The sequence below is a fragment of the Nycticebus coucang genome, chromosome 1 (assembly GCF_027406575.1).
Source record: "Nycticebus coucang isolate mNycCou1 chromosome 1, mNycCou1.pri, whole genome shotgun sequence".
NCBI classification, from domain to species: Eukaryota; Metazoa; Chordata; class Mammalia; order Primates; family Lorisidae; genus Nycticebus; species Nycticebus coucang.
In genome coordinates this window covers 107,085,138-107,105,735 of record NC_069780.1, presented here as the reverse complement: position 1 = coordinate 107,105,735, position 20,598 = coordinate 107,085,138, and the positions used below count along the sequence as shown (strand labels likewise).

Here is a 20,598-nt window from a genome sequence, read left to right as displayed (position 1 = left end):
CTGAGTGACATTTTAAAATGGTTACTATCTAATGTATTAAACAGTGATTTTTAGGACTATGCTTGAATATATTAGAATATCCATCGTTATCTCCTACTTGAATTATGAGACATAATTCCACAAGAGTACCACTGTTTTATGGTTAGGCATTGATTATTTATGGTGGTCTGGGAGGATTCATAGATGTATTTTAAGAGTGTCGTTGAACAGGTAGACTACTGGAATTTCAGGAAGCCATCCATGTATATATATATTTGCTGATGTTTGATACATAAGCAGGAATTTTAGAGTTACATTATACCAGACATATGTTATAATAGCATTTATTATTTAGCTAGCTGAAGCAGTAACACAGCCCAGGTAAACCTAAGACTGAATAGAAGCAACCAGAAGTCCTCTTAAAAAGTAAAGCCTGTGTCCATGGGCAAAGTTAGGAGTGTTCATTCAAAATAATTGTATCTACCAGAAGACAAAGAATAAACACAGGAGCAGAACTTGCATTCTATATAAGGCTGTGATAATTTTAGCTATGATAAATTTGAAAGGAGCCATCACAGATATTTTAAAAAAGTAAAACAAAAGCAAATGTTACAGAACCCCTAGTTTCTATGCAATGGCTTCTAACAAACAGCACCTTTTAGGAGGCATTTTGAGAAGAGGATCTCCTGGTCTAGAGGAATCACCTCAGAAGGTAGCTGTAAAATTTTGAACTCTCATCTTTTTTTTTTTATTAAATCATAGCTGTGTATATTGATATGATCATGGGGCATCATTCACTAGCTTCACAGACCGTTTACCAAGTTTCACATATACCCTTGTAAGATGCACCGCTGGTGTAATCCCACCAATCCCCTTCCCTCTACCGACCTCCCCCCACCCTCACCTCCCTTTCCCCCTTCCCCCTATTCTTAGGTTGTAACTGGGTTATATAGCTTTCATGTGATTGAACTCTGATCTTAAGTGAGCATGGCGGAGGTGGGGGGGGGGGTTGGTTTTTGTAATGACAGCTTTAAATGAAACGAGTTGCTTATTTCTGAATGTCATAAAAAATATATAGCGGACTATCGTATTACCTCCCTTTGAGGCTTTTTGTTTAAGCACAAAATCTTTGTGAGATAGGAAGTTTACTCTTAGATTTTTTTTTTTTGTAGAGACAGTGTTTCACTTTATGGCCCTCAGTAGAGTGCCATGGCGTCACACAGCTCACAGCAACCTCCAACTCCTGGGCCTAAGAGATTCTCTTGCCTCAGCCTCCTGAGTAGCTGGGATTACAGGTGCCCACCACAACACCCGGCTATTTTTTTGTTGCAGTTCTGCCAGGGCCGGGTTTGAACTTGCCACCCTTGGTTATGGGGCTGGCACCTTACCGACTGAGCCACAGGTGCTGCCCAGTTTACTCTTAGATTTATCTCTTTTGCATAGTGTCTACACACACTAGTTAAGTTAGTACCTTGATAAGTTTTTTCTGTCAAAAGCAGTGGTATCTTAATGGCTAGTTCCTTTAAGGAAGGAGAAGAGGAGGGTGGGGGGGGATTGGTGATTTGAAACACTATTCAACTCTTCAGCTGTTCTGTTTTTTAATCTTCATCAAAAGCTGCTGTAGATTTTAGGCAATTACTAATAGACTTAAGGTCTCTTGAGAAACCTTTGGCATGTTGTAACTTTCATGGTTAATGACTCACCTGACAGCACATAGGTAAATGGTACCTTTATATTATAAAAGCACACACCTGGTTTTAGAGTGTTGCTTCCATTTTCTTCATTAAAATAAAAAAGGACATTGTCTACATCCAAAAATTCCTTTTTACATCTCTCTGTATTAAATGCTTTTATCCCCTTTATATTTATCCTAAAGCCAAAAGGAAATAATGCTTTTGTCTTAGTAGTTGCCACTGGTGCTACAGAAGCTATATTGTAAGTGCTTTAAATTCCCAAACCAGTTCTGTCTGTTGTGCTTGGAGCTTAGTCATCATCCGATGTAGCAGGACCTGATTAAGGAGGCTGTCCCCCCTCCGAGCGCTGCCGGATCGTAGCCACTAGCAACCGGGCTGCCACCATTTCCCCGGTGACGTCACCGCGGCGGCCGGGCCGCTCTCGTCCTCGGCAAACATGGCATCTCCCGCGCCTGCCGCTGCGGGGCTGAACCGAGCGCCGTCGTCCTTCTAAGCTAGCGATCGTTTTTCCTCCTCCTTTTAAAAAACTCTATAACCATGGACGCTTCTTCCGATCCTTACTTGCCTTACGACGGGGGCGGAGACAGCATTCCTCTGAGGGAGTTACATAAAAGAGGTAATGCCGGGCTTTTGGCGTGCGGCCGAGCGGTCCTCCGGTCTACGCGGGTCTCTCCCCGGCTTCACGGCCACCCTGCGGCGTGGCGCGCGGGTCCCAGGGTGCGGGGACCGGCAACTCTGCCGCGCCGGCCTTCTGTGCCGATCAGTGCTGCTTCGGAGTGCGTCAGGTTCCGGCTCCATCTTCTGCGTGAAAATCCGCTTGCCATTTAGCTATGAAAACCAGTTAATCTGCTTTACGGCTAGCTGAAGTCATGCTGGTTGGCACCTAAAAAGTATTGTTTTTTTTCCTTCAGAAAACGGTTTCCTTTCATTTACACAGAGAAGTGTCTGTGTATCATTGTATTTCAGCTGTTGCCAAATTACCACGTAGCTTTTACACCACAAAGTAAATGTATAGTAAAACCTCCCCCTCCCTTTTAGAACATTTTAAAATGACAAAAAGATGAACAGATCTTAATATTGTCATTTAATAAGTATTTCAGCAGATTAACATACTACATTGTCTTTTACAGGTATTTTGTGTAATTTGATGTGAAAAACACAGGGTGCTTTTTAAGCATTAGAAAAAACTGATAGTAAGTTGTGAAAAACAGAAAAGCACCCGGTACACATGTAAATCTTTTGGTAGGCATGGCCTCAGTCTCCTTAAAACTATTGTTAATTGTTGCCCTTTTTTTCATTTTTCTTAAATTGATTATTCTAAAAATTGACTGGTTGACATTTATTCCAGAACAAAATTGAACTTAAAGAAAAATCTCTTAGATGACTTTCTTTATGAGCCATGTTTGAATTACTGCATATTGTAAACTCATTTTATGGTTTAACGCAAAGTAAATAAGGAAGTCATAATAGTTTTTAGCATAACTAGCCTATTATATTTAGAATCTACATTGTATTCTGGTATTTGATTCTTTATTCAGTGTCAGAAACTCTTTGTATTGTAAAACAGTATAAAACAAAGATTGTTTTAAAATTCATTTTGACCATAGTATCTTAATTTCACATCTTCAGTAAAATCTGGTTCATATTACTACCTCTAGCTCTGTTTTCTAAAAATAGCTGACATTTTACTATGGTTAATTTTATATGATATCATGGCTTGTCATAGGTCAGAAATGCTTTATTAAGATTTCAAAATGCGAACAGATCTGCTGTATTAAGCCTGTAGTTCTATTTTTCCAGCATTGAGGTTTCTGCTTTATGCCTACACAGGAGGCTGGTAGCTTAAATTTATCTTTAAGATTTTGTTTCAGTTTTTTAATTAATACATGTTTAATTGGTAGTATTTTATTACTGTTATTTGCATTTATTTTAATGCTGAATCTGTCTTGCACTCTTTCGTTTCTTCAGGGATATCTTTTCCTTCTGTGCAACCTTTTTAGATTTCATAAAAACTTCTCTTTCAGCGAGGGTCATCTCACTGTGGTGGGGGCTCCTGGGTGGGCTGAGTCACCCTGAGCGCTACATCTTGTTCACCTGGACATGCCCGAGGACCAGAGAGAATCTGTCTGAACCCTTAAGTTCAGCATTCCTCTCTGCATATATAAGCATATGCAGCAAAAATCCAGCACTATTTTTGGTCCTGACCCTATTTTCAGCCCACTGTTTGGTAGGGGCATGCCTTCCAGCTCCCCATTGTGACTTCAGAATGGTGTGCTGCTTCTGTGAAGGGATTACAGTCAGATGCTTGGGGCTTTCCTATGTGCGCTTCCTTGATGGGTGGGCAGCTTCCTGGGTGTTCTTGAAGTGAAATGAAGATTTGAAACTCTTACTTTTCATGATTTTGTGGGATTTTCTGGGTAAGTTTGAATAGTGAACCATTTTTACTTTCACCTTAGGCCTCTTGGGGAAGAGGCTAATTTGTCTTTTTGTAGTCCTTTTGAAAATTAATTAGGTCATAAAATGGATTTACTTTAGTTTCATACATTTTATACATTTATGAAATTAAATTTCATGAAATTTAGCAAATTTCATAGGTCTTTTTATTCATGTGATATACAGATCATCTCATATGCAGAGATAATTGATGAATGTGGAACTTGCTTCCAATTATACATATGCCTTAATACCCACTTTATCAACTCTACCTTCGGCCATGGCTTTTTATTTTGAGGTGGCAACAGAACAGAGAAGAAATGGCGAGTTAGGTAATGAACTCAGCATTGTTGCTGACAATTGTGTGTCTTTGGTCAGCTTCTTTGGGATTTGCTGTTAACTTCCAAGTCTTTGTAGTTTAGACAGTTAGACATGACTGGATGACTGAACAAATTTTAAAAGCACACACTTCATTACTCTCTTCATTTATCCAGCAGACATTAACTAACCACCCATTAAGAATATGCTTAATTAAGGAGGCTCTGCGTTTGCCATTACCTTTCAGTGCTGGGTTTCACTATTAGTTTATGACATTTAACTTTCCCTTGCCTTACCAGCATGACTGTGTCTTATCAGTAAGGTCCCAGAAGGAGGGAAAAGATACACTGGGGACTAAACTTCCTGCTCTTAATAAATAGAAGCAACTTGGTTGTTAGGAAATACTTAGTTAGAATTTTGGATTTCTGCCCTTTTTCTCCTATAATTTTTTTTTTTTTTTTTTTTGAGATAATCTGTGTCACCCTTGGTAGTGGTGCCGTGGCGTTACAGCTCACAGCAACCTCAAACTCTTGGGCTTAAGCAGTTCTCTTGCCTCAGCCTCCCAGTAGCTGGGACTACAGGCACCCACCACAATGCCTGGCTGTTTTTTTGTTAATGTTGTTGTTTAGCAGGCTCTGGCCGGGTTTGAACCTATGAGCCCTGGTGTATGTGACCCGCACCCTAATCACTGACCTATGGACAACTACTCTCCTATAATTTTTTTAAAAGATGTTTTATGCATGTCTTATGCATTGATTCTCTGCATGAAGTGACAAGAATCCCTACTCTCACAATCTTGGAAATTGACTCTGGACGTAATGAATAAGAGTCCTATTAGGTAACTACATGATTACTTGTTTTGTTTTTTTTTTGTTTGTTTGTTTGTTTTTGTAGAGGCAGAGTCTCACTTTACTGCCCTTGGTAGAGTGCCGTGGCATCACACGGCTCACAGCAACCTCCAGCTCTTGGACTTACGTGATTCTCTTGCCTCAGCCTCCCGAGCAGCTGGGACTACAGGCGCCCGCCACAACGCCCGGCTATTTTTTTTTTTTTGTTGTTGTTGTTGTTGCAGTTTGGCCGGGGCTGGGTTTGAACCTGCCACCCTCGGTATATAGGGCCGGCGCCCTACTTGCTGAGCCACAGGCACCGCCCCATGATTACTTTTTTCATGAGAAACTATTATTTGGATATTTTCCCTTGAGAGGAGAGTTAGGGTGCTGCTGATGTGGCTGAGATTTACTAGGATATTTGATTTAGGGTGCAGCAATCTTTTTTTTGTTTGTTTGTTTAGTTCAGCTGTTGAATGCTAGTGGGTGAGATTATATTTTCATTTATGGAAAAGCAGATAATTTCATTTATGTCAGTATTTCTCTAGTTCAGTTTCAGATTTTGATATGTTGGTCATGAAATCAATTGGGTTGTGACCAGTATTAAGAAAAAAAAATATCATACACCACACAGCAAGAGTATGTTTGCTAATCTTTGGTTTTGCTTAGGCACATATCTTAAATACTCTGTCACTGAAAAACGTTTCCTGCTATGGGCCAGAGTTGAAATAGTTTGAAAGCCAATTTAAGTATACACCTGGGGAGTGTTAGGTCAGCCTGGGGTAAAGGCTGGCTCCTGTGGCAGAAGATGACTGCGCCTTCCTGAGGGTGAGAACAGTGATGACTGTCTCAGACTGAATCATGAGGGTGAGTGCTGGGAGGAAGGCAATGCCTAGTGTGGCATCTTTTTTCCTGTAGTATTTTAAGTAGTATAGGAGCAAATGGGCTGGAACCAAAGACAAAAAGGGATGATGATGAAGGGCAGGGACAGGGTTTTATTCACTGTCCAAAACTGAAGTACATATGCCTGATATGATAGTGCTTTTGTTTTGTTTTGGCATCAGACAGGTAACACGCTGTTATAACAAGGCTTGTGGGAGCTGCATCCACATTACAAAGAAACCCAGCCATCATGAACTACAAAGAAATCTCCCCTAATAGTTCTTAACTTACTGAGAGAAAGATGTCTGTATGTAAAATAAACATGTAGGCCATGTGGGGGGGTCCCATGCCTTGTAATCCTAGCACTGAGGCAGGTGGATTGCTTGAACTCAGTACTGAGACTAGCCTGAAGAAGAGCAAGACCCGGTCTCTTAAAAAAAAAAAAAAAAAAGTAGCTGGGCATTGTGCTGGGCACCTGTAGTCCCAGCTACCAAGGAGGCTGAGGCAAGAGAATCACTTTGAGCCCAAGAGTTTGAGGTTGCTGTGAGCTGTGACGCTACGGCACTCTACCCAGGGTGACAAAGTGAGACTCTGTCTCAAAATAAATAAAATGTACATGTAAGTCAACCATAAAATTATTTTTCAGCACTCTTGCATACTGGTAGGAAATGAAAGTGGTGGAGTTTGAATTCCTGTTCCTCACTTAACTGTGTGACCTTGGGTATATTTCTTACTCTCTGTGCCTTGTTTCTTAGAGTTTTACAATGGAGATGGTTAACACCAACCTCACAGGGCTGTTGTAAGGATCGAATGACCTAACATATATATGTGACATACTAAGACTATGTCTGGCACATGGTACTCAGTAAATGTTAATTGTTCTTGTTATTAAAAATGAGCTAGATAATAGAGTCTGGCTTTTACATGGGAAGACTATTTTAATTCTGATGTAGTCCAATTAATCTATTTTTTCTTTTGTCACTTAAGCTTATGGTTTCATATCTAGAAACTACTGCCTAACCCATGATCACAAAAATTTACTCTGATATTTTGTTTTTTTGAGACAGTCTTACTATGTCACCCTGGGTAGAGTGCTATGGCATCACAACTCACAGCAACCTCAAACTCTTGGGCTTAAGAGATTCTCTTGCCTCAGCCTCCCAAGTAGCTGGGACTACAGGCACCTGTCACAACGCCTGGCTATTTATTTTTGTTGTTGCAGTTTAGCTGGCCTGGAGCCGGGTTCGAACCCGCCACCCTCAGTGTATGTGGCTGGTACCGTAACCACAGTGCTACGGGCACCGAACCTTACTCTTGATTATTTTCTTTTAAGGGTTTTATAGTTTCAACTCTTACAGTTACATATAGGATCCATTTTGAGTTAATTTTCTTGTATTGTTCAAGGTAGGAGTCCAAATTGATTCTTTCACAGGTAGATAGGCAGTTGTCCCTACATCATTTCATCATTTCTCTTCTTTTTTTGAGACAAGGTATCTTTCTGCCACCCTGGCTAGAATGCCATGGTGTCATCATAGCTCACAGTAATCTTAAACTCCTAGGGTTAAGCAATCCTCCTGCCCTGCCTCCCAAGTAGCTGGGACTACAGGCACCCCACCACGTCCAGTTAGTTTTTCTATTTTTGTAAAGATGAATTCTCTCTCTCTCTTACTCAGGCTCGTATCAGACTCCTCAAAGGATCCTCCCATCTCAGCCTCCCAGAGTGCTAGGATTTAGGCCTGAGCCACATGGCATTGGGTCCCACCATCATTTCTTGAAAAGACAATTCTTTCCCCATTGGAAAACTTTTTCTCTGAAGAATAATGAATAATCTTAAACTTAATTCTTCTACAGATAATTTTAAAAGTCTTTCTGTTTAGATTACAGATATTTGTATAGATTTCTATTTCCATAGATGTGCTTGAATTGTATGAAGTTCTGTGTCTGGAAAAACATAAACAATACAAAAAGTCTTAGTAAGGAAATTGTAAGCCAGTTTTAGTTGACTGATTAGATAATTTTTCCTACTTGCTGAAGTATTTCATTGTTGGGATTTGAACATGAAATATCCATTGTGGAAAATGTCATTGACTGTGCATTTCAGGAATTTGTTTCTATGTGGACCAGGCATTGCAAATTAAGGTATCTGTTAAAAACTTGTAGGATTTTTGCTCAGTATACAGTTGTAGAAGAACTCATTGCCCATGTTTGTAAGATGTTTTTCTCTGTCATATTGTTAGTCCTTTGATTAAAATTAATATCATATGAGCAATATAATGCAACCTGATAAAGTTTTAAACATCAAAATATTTGGGCAGAAATAATAGCTTGTGTTTATTGATTTCCTACTATTTGTCAAATAGTAGTAGTAGGTGTTTTATGTTTTACATTATTTATCTCTAATCTGCATGCCTACTCTAGAAGTGGGTGAGAAAACCAGGGTACTTGAAAAAGGTTAATAAGTAACTTGTGCTGGGGACAGAGCTATATATGTGGCCGGCTGGAATTTGACTCTAACAGGGGTTCTCAACCTGTGGGTCGCGACCCCTTTGGGGGTCAAACAACCCTTTCCCCTTTCACAGGGGTCACCTAAGACCATCGGAAAACACGTATTTCTGATGGTCTTAGGAACGGAGACATCACTCCTCATGTGTGGGGGTCACCACAACATGAGGAACTGTATTTAGAGTCACGGCATTAGGAAGGTTGAGAACCACTGCAGGATCATTCTGACCTCAGAGTGCATTAAGGTCATGGAATTTTTCTACGAGGTCACTCTGAAGGAAAATGATCTTTTTCCATTCCTTTTTGTTTCAGTAGATTATAGAATTGGGTAGTAGAACGGCAATCACCGACATTTGGTAGTCTCTCTCTAGAATAGTTTCTGATATTTTTTTTGTCTTGAATTTGGGAGCTACTAACTTTCAGATCACATTTTCTTATAATCCAAGATCCAGGGATCTAGGTAGCAGGAACTACTCTATATCCATTTGAAGGTTCAGTTAAAGTTGACTGGCTGTACCTATCTCTATGCTCAAGATCTACATTTCTGGCAGAGAGAGTTTGGTCTAACTTGGATCATGTACATTTTCTGTGGCTGAGGAGGGGAGGGTCCCTTGATTGATAACTTCACCAACATTGCGAAGGACAAAACTTTCCTTAATATAATTGGGTTCTATTACAGAAAAAAGGGAAAAGAGATACCAGGCGAGCAAAAGTAGAAAGGATCTGTTATATAAATAATAATCCTAACGTGAGGACAATTAATGTATAATATGGTTATTTTTAGTTTGGAAATATTGAGTATCTGGGAGTGGGGTTAGAGAGAGAGTTAAGAAAAAAAGACTTAAATTTTAGCTAATTGAATTAAGTATAATTATGGCTAAATTCCCTTGTTTACTCAGTTTCCTTTTTTTCTTTCCTTAGCAAGCCTCATGTGGTTAGGTAGATTGGCTTTTTTTTTTTTTTTTGTAGAGACAGAGTCTCACTTTATGGCCCTTTGTAGAGTGCCGTGGCCTCACACAGCTCACAGCAACCTCCAACTCCTGGGCTTAAGCGATTCTCTTGCCTCAGCCTCCCGAGCAGCTGGGACTGTAGGTGCCCGCTACAACGCCCGGCTATTTTTTGGTTGGTTTGGCCGGGGCCGGGTTTGAACCCGCCACCCTTGGTATAGGGGGCCGGCGCCGCCCTAGATTGGCTTTTCATTTGGCTTATTGCAGAAACTATTAGCCTTTTTACTTAAAGCCTTTGACACCCAGAAACTATCTCTTGGAACTCAGAAGTACCGGCTTTTAAAAAGGTTTTGTATTTTCAGTGTTTCAGAACCCTAAACATGAAGCTTAGAAGCGGTGATACTGGGTGTTGTTCTCTGTGTTCTGTTTTGTATTTCTTCTGTGACAAGTGGATGTCTCTGAATGAATTGGTGGGGAGAAAGTATGTGGAGGGGACAAGAAGTCATATGGGCTGCGGGGCCTTAGCTAATGTTTAGATGAACCTATGAGAGCAGAGTACAAAATGGAGGTTCGTTCTCTGCTTCCAGCAATTCTGCTCCCCAGAGAAAACCTTAACTGACATACTGCCTCGTATTTGGTCTTATTGTTTTCTCTATTTGTAATTATACATGTAAAGCATAATGTTTAAGCCAATAAATTTACAAAACAATTTGCATATTACAAATGCTTGTCTACAACTGGCTGTTTTTTAGACTGTAGTACATTGTAGCGCCTTTCTACCTTGGTGTAGGTTGACCCACCTCATTCTTTGTGACTGCTGCTTCATATTCCATTGCATAATTTAATTCATTGCATTTCTGTTGGTTTGAATTTTTCAGTATTAAAATAATGTTTTAGCCAGCTGCTTGGGAGGCTGAGGCAAGAGAATCGTGTAAGCCTAAGAGTTAGAGGTTGCTGTGAGCCGTGTGACGCCATGGCACTCTACCTGAGGGCGGTACAGTGAGACTCTGTCTCTACAAAAAAAAAAAATAAATAATAATAATAATGTTTTAGGTCTTTGTGAATGTGTTGAATCCATCCTTGGAAGTGCAGTAGGAACCTTGTGGTTTGATACATGTTTCCAGATTACCCCCTCAAAATGGTTGTTATCAGTCTTCCACTTCAAGTCCAGTAGTACGTACTGTTGATTATTATTTTTTTATTTTTTTTTGACACAGAGTCTCACTTTGTCATCCTTGTTAATGTGCTATGGTGTCACAGCTCACACCAATCTCAGACTCTTGGGCTTATGTGACTCTCTTGCCACGATATCCCAAGTAGCTGGCACCCCCAAGTAGCTGGGACTATAGGTGCCTGCCACAATGCCCAGCTATTTTTTTTTTTTTTTTTTAGAGACAAGGTCTTCCTCTGGCTCAGGCTGGTCTCAAACTCCTGAGGTCAAGCAAGTCACCGTGTCCAGGTTGATTATTGTATTTCTTACCCAGTTTGTTTTGTCCACCCAATCTCTTTTTCTGACACTACTTACTATCTTTTATAGACCATATTCACATCAGATATTTCTTCTTTTCAGAAATAAGTATAAGCATATTTAATGTGGAATACATAGCTATAGTTCTCGTCAGACCACAGACTAATTATTTCAAATTATAATTTAAAATTCATATTTTTAAGGAAAATTTCTTGGGTTAATCCCACCTAGTTTTAGGTACTACAGTCCCAAAAGTTCTTTGTAACAAATTATATATAGATAACACGACTAGAATTTTGTTTTATAGTGCTTCAGTATTAGAACTTTCTTTTGAAATTCTTTCTTTTGGATTGGGAACCCACAACTTGCACCTTGCAGTCAGGGTCAATGTTATTTTTTTATTGTCTTTGTATCTCCTACACTATATATAGAAGAGTCATGTAAAAGAATTCTTTTTTCTTTTTTCTTTTTCTTTTTTTTTTGAGACAGAGTCTCACTATGTCACCCTCGTAGAGTGCTGTGGCATCACAGCTCACAGCAACCTCAAACTCTTCGGCTTAAATGATTCTCTTGCTTCAGTCCCCCCAAGTAGTTGGGACTACAGGTACACGCCACAACACCCAGCTTTTTTTGTTGTTGTTGTCATTGCTGTTTAGCAGGCCCAGGCCAGGTTCGAACCTGCCAGCCTCTGTGTATGTGGACATTGCCTTAACCACTGAGCTATGGGTGCCAAGCCTAAAAAAATTCTTCATGTTTCCAGTTGGTTTGGTTTGTGCTGTACAGATTTGCGACCTGAAGTTGGCAGTTAGCAAACTGGCCTGTGACCTTCATCCTGCCCCTCAACCTATCTTGTAAATAAAGTTTTACTGGAACACATTCGACTCATTCATTTACATATTGTGGAGGATTCATTTTTGTGCTGCTGTGGAAGAGTTGAGTAGTTGTAACCATGTGACTTTGAAAGCCTAAAATGCTGTCTGGCTCTTTGTCGAACCTATTTTTTGATTATAAGCACTTTGCCATTAATATGTTTTTTGTTTTCTTTCTATAGCACATAGTAAGATGTTCTACCCACATTGAGCATAATATGTGAATTTATTCAAGGATTTACCCAAGTGTAACTACAGAAAAAAATTCCTAGAAGCGACCTTGCTGGGCTGAAGAGTATTTGTTTATATTATAGTCTGATAGCATCTCCCTTCCAAAGAGGTTGTTCTCATTTATCTTAAGCTATTAATTTTGTGATAGGGCCTCTTTCTCCATAACTTTGCCAACTGAGTGTTCATACTTTTTTTTATCTTTACTAATCTGATAGAGGAAAGTGATATTGTGGGTTTGATTTGTATTTTCTTGAATTGTCTTTTTGTGTCCTTCCTAGTACATTCCTTAATTCTGTTATAGTCAGGTCAGATACACAGTGCTCATGTGTCGAGGCTTATTTAACTCCGATGGAGCCAGCATGGTGTTTGAGGGTAAATGCAAATGGTGTGTATATTGGCTGAGAAAGAAGGAATTTCTTACAGGGCAAAGACAAAACCAAGGGTTTTTTTGTACTGGACAGAATCCATTTTTGTTTTGCCAGGTGAAAATAATCATTTTCAAGTTACCTTCTATAAGTCATTTCTAACGTTGCAGAGTTTCTCTCTAGTAGTAAAGAGCAAGTCCCATAAAGTTTTCTTCTGCAGAGCATCAGGTGCTATCAGGAGGCTTGTTGTCGATACTGGAGGACAGGTCATGATCTTTTTGCTTTAGTTCCAAGTTTTGTGTGATTTTTCTTCCATTTCTTCTATTTGGTTGAAATTATTTCAAGTGACACTAATTCTGTGTGACTTACCAATGAATTCGCAGGATGGCTTCCTCTCACACATGCCCCGCCCTCTGCCCTCAGGGACGCATTACACAATGACCAATGGGGGCGGCATCAACAGTTCCACACACTTGCTGGATCTTCTGGATGAGCCGATTCCAGGTGTTGGTACATACGATGATTTTCATACTATTGACTGGGTACGAGAGAAATGCAAAGACAGAGAAAGGCACAGAAGGGTAAGTGTTTCTAGTAGATTTTTGTTAATATAGTATATAATTATATCATGTACTTCTGCCAGTAATCTTAGACTGCCAAAATACATTACAGATTAAAATAAATTTACATATACGTCTACATTTCATATGGTGTATTTTATTTTATTTTAAGTATATTCATACCCCATATCTTTCCCAAAAAGATTTGAGGGAGCTTAAAAACAAATATTACAAGAAGACAAAACAGGAAGGAAAGGGAGAACTGAATGCAGCACAGGAGCTGGGGGAGCAGACCAAGTTCAGGCCAGGGAGGTCAGCATGGGTTTGGGCTTCTAGCAGCCCAGCAGTTAAGGCGAAAGAGGAAACCTGCTGTGCTGCCCAGGCTGGAGTGCCGTGGTGCAGTTGCAACTCAGACTCCTGGGCAGATCTTCCTGCCTCAGCCTCCCAGAGTACCAGATTTACAGGTGTGAGCCCCCGCACCCAGCCTCACAGAACTTACTTTTTAGAGATTATTATAATCCACTTAACTGCTAGGAGCAGGGAATGACAGACATTTCGAACCATATTGTCTTACTCTAATACTGTAAATGTTTTATTTGTACCAATTAAAGTTTGATTTTGATTCAGTTTAAAGCGGTCTAGGTCAGACTTCCTATGATTTGTGGACCCCTTGTGCTATTGAAACCACAAGAGGGTTTCAGCCTAGCTCCAGTTACTCATCCCACAAAGAGCACTTACTGAGATAATGCAGATTGCCAAGGAAGAAAGGAGTTTTTTGGTCTGAAAGAAGAATCAGCCTAAGATCTGTCCCTTTGACAAATGCATGGGGGCAGGTAGTAGTGTCCCTAACGAGGCCTGTGGAATGGAGAGTTGATATCAGGAACTCTGCCAGCACTTTTATTTTATTTTATTTATTTTTGAGACAGAATCTTACTTTGTTGCCCTCAGTAGAGTGCTGTGGCGTCATAGCTCACAGCAATCTCAAACTCCTGGGCTTAAGTGATTCTCTTGCCTCAGCCTCCTGAGTAGCTCGGGCTACAGCTTGCTACCACTGCCAGCTATTTTTAGAGATGAGGTCTCGCTCTGGCTCAGGTTGATCCTAAACCAGGGAGCTCAGGCAACCCACCTGCCTTGGCCTCCCAAGTGCTGGGATTACAGGCATGAGCCACCATGCCCAGTCTTCTGCCAGCGCCTTTAGAATCTCAGCTCTGTTTTGCAGAAATTCTGCTGTTTCTGGGAAATGTCACGTAGTTGGTTAAGGGAGAAGATGATAAAAAGGCATAGGGGTCACTGAAATCTGTTCAGAGAGCTAGTTCTTTTAATAAATCTTGAGGTTCTTATTAAAATAACGCTTTCTGTGGAGATGCCGGTCACCTGTTTTACAGATATACCAATTGTCTCGCATGGAAATTTTGTCTCAAATACACCTTTTCCATTATTTAGTTCAGAAAGTACTATTCTGTGTATGGTAACCAAGAAAAAATGCTAGATTCTAGAATTATGGCTTCTATTCATAGTTTTAAAAATGAGGCATAAACATTTCTAATTTCAGATCAACAGCAAAAAGAAAGAATCAGCATGGGAAATGACGAAAAGCTTATATGACGCATGGTCAGGATGGCTGGTTGTAACGCTGACGGGACTGGCATCAGGTAAAGGACATTGTAAAGCACTCCTTTAGTGAACAGAATTATCAGTAGTTCTCTCCTTTCCTCAAAAAAAATTTTTTTTCAGGTACAGTTGGGTTTTAAAAAGTGCTTTTTTCTGTCCTTTACAAAATCTTCCTAAATACAAGAATAGGAAGCAGGAGGCTTCCAGTTTGGTTGATCTTTCTGGACTCAGCTTCCTTATCTGTAAAATGAGTGATTTGGACTAGATGACAGTAAAGTGTCTTTTGATGTCAACAAACAGGGCGCTAATCTTTATTGAGTGCTTCCTATGCGTCATGTACTGTCCTAAAAACTCTACCCATATTTAGGTCTCATTCCAATCCAAAGGGACATGTGTCATTGTTACCACCATTTACAGACCCGGGGGCTGACATGCAGAGAGGTGTAGCCCTTGACTGAGGCCACACAGCTGGTGAGTGACCAGGCAGTATGTGACCCTGCACTGTCTCCAGGTCCTGCTCTTGTGGTCACCACGCTGCACACAAGGCCAAGGGGCCCCATGAGTGAGACTTTCAGAAACAGTAGTTGAGCGTCTAAAGACAAATGTTAAGGGGTGCTTTAATCACTTTGAACTTCCACTATGAAACATTACGTCCAGAAGAACATGAAGAATTAAAATTTTTGTGGAGAATGAAGGGGGTACTTTTCCCTCAAAGAACTTTAAGTGGCACACACGAGAATTCTGTGGCCTCTATGTATGTGATCCACTGATCTTTTTATATCTGAAGAAAGTATGACAAAGACTATAAATTTGTATGTTTTTAAAATTCCATTAGTAAAATAATCTCTTACACATATGGTATATGTGTAAATAATAATATGTGTAAAAATATAAATAGAAAATATAAAATAATAAAAATAATATGTGTAAAAATAATCTCTTACACATATTATTTACGAAAATACAATTCTCAGTGTTACGAGTGTCACTACTTATTTCTAATGGACACTTAAATTTTAATGAGATTAACATAATTTGTAAGCCTGTTGATTAAGTTTTGGATTGAAACATACTAGTTAAAACTCTGACCTTGAAGGCCAGATTTATGAACCTCTTGTCTTTTGAAGATATTTCAGTATCTTTTAAATATTTTTTTTCCTTTTTAGATCACAGTTAATTTAGATATGTAGTTTTAACTCTAAAGAATAGCAATTTTGTTTTAAAGAATAACTAGAGTTTTTAAAACTAATGTAAACATTTATATCTAAATTATAAAAATTTTAAATTCATATTATAGCCCCTAAATAACCCTTTATTTATAAGGCGTCCCCAGCTTTCTACTAATCTTTAGACTACATAGTTCTGAACTCCAAAAATGGACCTGTCTGTGGCCATCTCCACATGTGTTCACAGGGGCACTAGCAGGACTGATAGACATTGCTGCCGACTGGATGACTGACCTGAAGGAAGGCATCTGTCTCAGTGCGCTGTGGTATAACCATGAGCAGTGCTGCTGGGGATCTAATGAAACGACTTTTGAAGAGAGGGACAAATGTCCACAGTGGAAGACCTGGGCAGAATTAATCATAGGCCAAGCAGAGGTGAGTCTTGCTTTGTCTCAAGACAATTAATCACATATTGGATGATTATATTGCATTAAAGAAAAACAAGAAGAAATAGAATAGAATGGAAAATATTAGAATAAATTACAGCAAGAAAGAAGTTAAGTACAGTATTGTTTCAAGAAGCATTTGTGTTAATTACATAGTCGAATACAAGTCTCCTGGATTACTGTGCAAATATATTTATTTTGAGTCATAGTAGAAAAGAAGGGATAGTCATTGTGGTAGGATCTATGTAAAGTTAATATAAAGTCAAGTTATTAAAAGCATTTAATTTATATCACTGAGATTGGGAAGCATGGATTATGAAACTGAATTATAAAATAAGCCTTCTAAAGTGGAGAACTTGAAGAAATTCAGAGATTTTCCTCTGTGACATTGTAATGTTATTTTACTGCTCTTGTGTTCTGTAAAGAACATTCTAGAACTTAGATTTCTTTTTACATGATCTCATGGGTATATTTAAGAAATGTTGTTATAGCTGAATTTAGAGCTAAAAGGAATGAATTTGGGTAGTATGTGGTTTCTCAGCAAAGGTTGAAGTATTGCTGAGATGTCTTGGTAATAAGACTTCAGGGATCAGGAGAAAGCTAGGAAAAAGATTAAATGGAATTAAGAGTCTCCTTAGTATGTATAGGAATCAGTTTTTGGATTTTACTTAAATATTTTGTTCATTAAAGCTTTTATTAATGTGGAAATAAACCAGAGGTCTTTACATATTTTACCCAAATTTCTTATGTGGGAAACACTTGCATTGCTGGTGCACTGTAAATTAAATTCAGACTCTTGAACTATTTGCCTTTTAGGGTCCTGGTTCTTATATCATGAACTACATAATGTACATCTTCTGGGCATTGAGTTTTGCCTTTCTTGCAGTTTCCCTGGTAAAGGTATTTGCTCCATATGCCTGTGGCTCTGGAATTCCGGAGGTAAGCCCTGGAGTGTTTAGTCTTACTAAACAGTAATTATTATGATACTTTTTTGCCTTGAGGGAAAAGTAATTGGGGGGGAGAAGGTAATAGTGTGTTAATAATATGAAAAAGAAAATTTTAAAAGTAAAAGCTGATTGTAGACATCTTTGGAAAAATTCTTCCCCCTAGTAAATTGTTTTTGTTTGTTTGTTTGTTTTTGTTTTTTAGAAACAGAGTCTCACTTTGTCACCCTTGGTAGAGTGCTGTGGTGTCACAGCTCACAGCAACTTCTAGCTCTTGGGCTTAGGTGATTCTCTTGCCTCAGCCTCCCGAGTAGCTGGGACTACATGGTACATGCCACAATACCTGGCTATTTTTTTTGTTGTTGCAGTTTGGCCAGGGCCAGGTTCAAACCCGCTACCCTTAGTATATGGGGCCGGCGCCCTACTCACTGAGCCACAGGCACCACCCACCCCCTAATAATTTGATCACTTAACTATGGAAGTAGATTTTTTTTCCCCTCCCACCACTAATTTAGCACATGACCAAGCAGATTTTCAGAAGACTTGGTTAAACATCTAGATCCTGGAAAATCTATTTTGTGTTTTAAAGTTATTTGATGGATTATTTTAAAATTATCATTCTCTTTTTTAGGTATCTTTGATTAGATAAGTTAATGATTCTTGAATTTAACCGTTGTATGCTTTGAGAAAGCATCTGATCATAGTGGGTCAATATTATAAACTTTTGGGGGTTTATTTTTCAACAATAGTAATTTAAGGGAAAATTATATTTAGAAATAGTTAATGTAAAACTTAATGTAAACTCAGTTCTTTCCCTTTTTCATTTTTCTGTACTTAAATAAGTTAACAGCTTTTCCCTAACACATTTCTTTTTAAAACTAAATTGTAGGCTCGGCGTCTGTGGCTCAAGTGGCTAAGGCGCCAGCCACATACACCTGAGCTGGCGGGTTCGAATCCAGCCCAGGGCCCACCAAACAACAATGACGGCTGCAACCAAAAAAAAAAAAAAATAGCCAGGCGTTGTGGCGGGCGCCTGTAATCCCAGCTACTTGGGAGGCTGAAGCAAGAGAATCGCTTAAGCCCAGGAGTTGGAGGTTTCTGTGAGCTAAGATGCCATGGCACTCTACCCAGGGTGACAGCTTGAGGCTCTGTCTCAAAAAAAAAAAAAAAACTAAATTGTAATTTTTCTTTTATGGTGTTCTTTTTTTTTTTTTTTTTCTTTAATTGAGACAGTCTGTCACTCTGTTGCCCAGGCTAGAGTGCCCTGGCCTCAGTGTAGCTCGCAGCAAACTCCTGGGTTCAAGCAATGCTCTTGCCTCAGCCTCCTGAGTAGCTGGGACTACAGGTGCCTACCACCATGCCCAGCTAGTTTTTCTTTTTCTTTTTTTTTTTTTTTTTTTAAGACCAAGTCTCACTATGTCATCCTTGGTAGAGTGCATGGTATCACAGCTCACAGCAACCTCAAACTCTTGGGCTTAAATGATTCTCTTGCCTTAGCCTCCCAAGTAGCTGGGACTACAGGCGCCTGCCACAGTACCCAGCTATTTTTTTGTTGCAATTGTTGTTTGGCAGGTCCTGGGCCAGGTTTGAACCCTCTAGTCCCTGTGTATGTGGCTGGCGCCCTAGCCACTGAGCTACAGGCACCGAGCCTAGTTTTTATATATATATATATATTTTTTTTTTTTTTTGTAGCGACAGAGTTTCACTTTACTGCCCTCGGTAGAGTGCCGTGGCGTCACACGGCTCACAGCAACCTCCAGCTCTTGGGCTTAGAGTGCATGGTATCACAGCTCACAGCAACCTCAAACTCTTGGGCTTAAATGATTCTCTTGCCTCAGCCTCCCGAGCAGCTGGGACTACAGGCGCCCGCCACAACGCCCGGCTATTTTTTTGTTGTTGTTGTTGCAGTTCGGCTGGGGCTGGGTTTGAACCCGCCACCCTCGGCATTTGGGGCCGGCGCCCTACTCGTTGAGCCACAGGCGCTGCCCCAGTTTTTATATTTTTAATAGAGATGGGGGTCTCACTTTTGCTCAGGCTGCCCTCAAATTCCTGAGCTCAAACAGTCCACCCACCTCAGACTCCTAGAGTGCTAGGATTAGAGACATGAGCCACTGCATGTTTTATGGATAAAAATATCCATAATTACCTGAAAGAATTATTACAAATGCACTCTCCATTCCTAACCTTCTGAGTGAAGTTAGAATTTCTTCCATTTACTATAAACAAAAACATAACAAAATAGATTAAATGCAAAAGTAGATGTGAGAATATAGCTCTTTTATTTAAACAAAACATTTAAAAGATTTGTACTTATTTTTATAAGTATGAAGAATATCTTTAATAAAAAGCAGTATCTTGCAGTGTTTAGTTATTGTCATTTATCCTTCTTAACACAAGAAAGTACTACAGATAATTACAGTACTCTGAGAAGGCATTTTATTTCTGACACAGTGTCCAAAATGTATCTAAATATGCTGTGCTGATTTCTACAACAAATTTTCAAATTTGACTTTTCTTGGTTATGTAAAGAAAAGTTTTTGAAAACTATCAATTGTTCCATAATTTGTTAAAATTTGCAAGGTACTTTTAGAAGTTAAACAAAAGAATAACTCAGGTTCATTAAATTCTTTTTTGCAGTTTTGGCCGGGGATGGGTTTGAACTCGCCACCTCCAGCATATGGGGCCAGCACTCTACTCCTTTGAGCCATAAGTGCTGCCCGAGGTTCATTAAATTCTTAATGTTTCTTAAAAGAAATTAAGCTGCCTTAATCTTGTCCTTTGTAGATTAAAACTATTTTGAGTGGATTCATCATCAGAGGTTACTTGGGAAAATGGACTTTGATGATTAAAACCATCACATTAGTTCTGGCTGTGGCATCAGGTTTGAGTTTAGGAAAAGAAGGTCCACTGGTACACGTTGCTTGTTGCTGTGGAAATATCTTTTCCTACCTCTTTCCAAAGTACAGCACAAATGAAGCTAAAAAAAGGGAGGTAAGTGTCTTTTGTACTCATTTGATGGAAAAGTATCTGTTCATATAGACTGAAGAATTTCCTAGTTTATAGTCATTTTTTACTTTTTTGATAAATTGTATATTTAGATGAGAATTTTGTTTGAGATTAGTTTGTGTTTCTTTCTCTTTTCTGAATAATCTCTAAACCTCATTTGAGAGAAGCTTGAGATGGACTAGCTGGTGTCCATTTGAATTTCACAAGATCCTTCCATATATTTTCACTTTGAGTTACGTCTTTCCTCTTCAAAAGTGTTTACCAAGACATTGTTTTTACTCTCACTTTTCCATGCCAGTGTATCTCCAGGTTTAGAGGCAGCTGTGTTCCTCTTGCAGGCAGCAACAGTG

At 39.3% G+C, this 20,598-nt stretch overlaps 1 protein-coding gene across 5 annotated transcripts in view; it reads left to right on the top strand.

The window, feature by feature from the left end:
* Positions 1-20,598, top strand: part of CLCN3 (chloride voltage-gated channel 3) — a 48,186-nt gene that overhangs the window by 7,878 nt on the left and 19,710 nt on the right. For 3 of the 5 annotated variants that reach the window (XM_053585640.1, XM_053585662.1, XM_053585647.1), the window contains exons 3-7: positions 12,939-13,096; positions 14,628-14,727; positions 16,100-16,287; positions 17,115-17,237; positions 20,027-20,233. In XM_053585640.1, coding sequence (XP_053441615.1) covers positions 12,939-13,096; positions 14,628-14,727; positions 16,100-16,287; positions 17,115-17,237; positions 20,027-20,233 — 776 coding nt within the window. Of the gene's footprint in view, positions 1-2,074; positions 2,290-12,938; positions 13,097-14,627; positions 14,728-16,099; positions 16,288-17,114; positions 17,238-20,026; positions 20,234-20,598 lie in introns of those variants that run through there. The other 2 variants (XM_053585656.1, XM_053585672.1) reach the window with 2 other exon arrangements.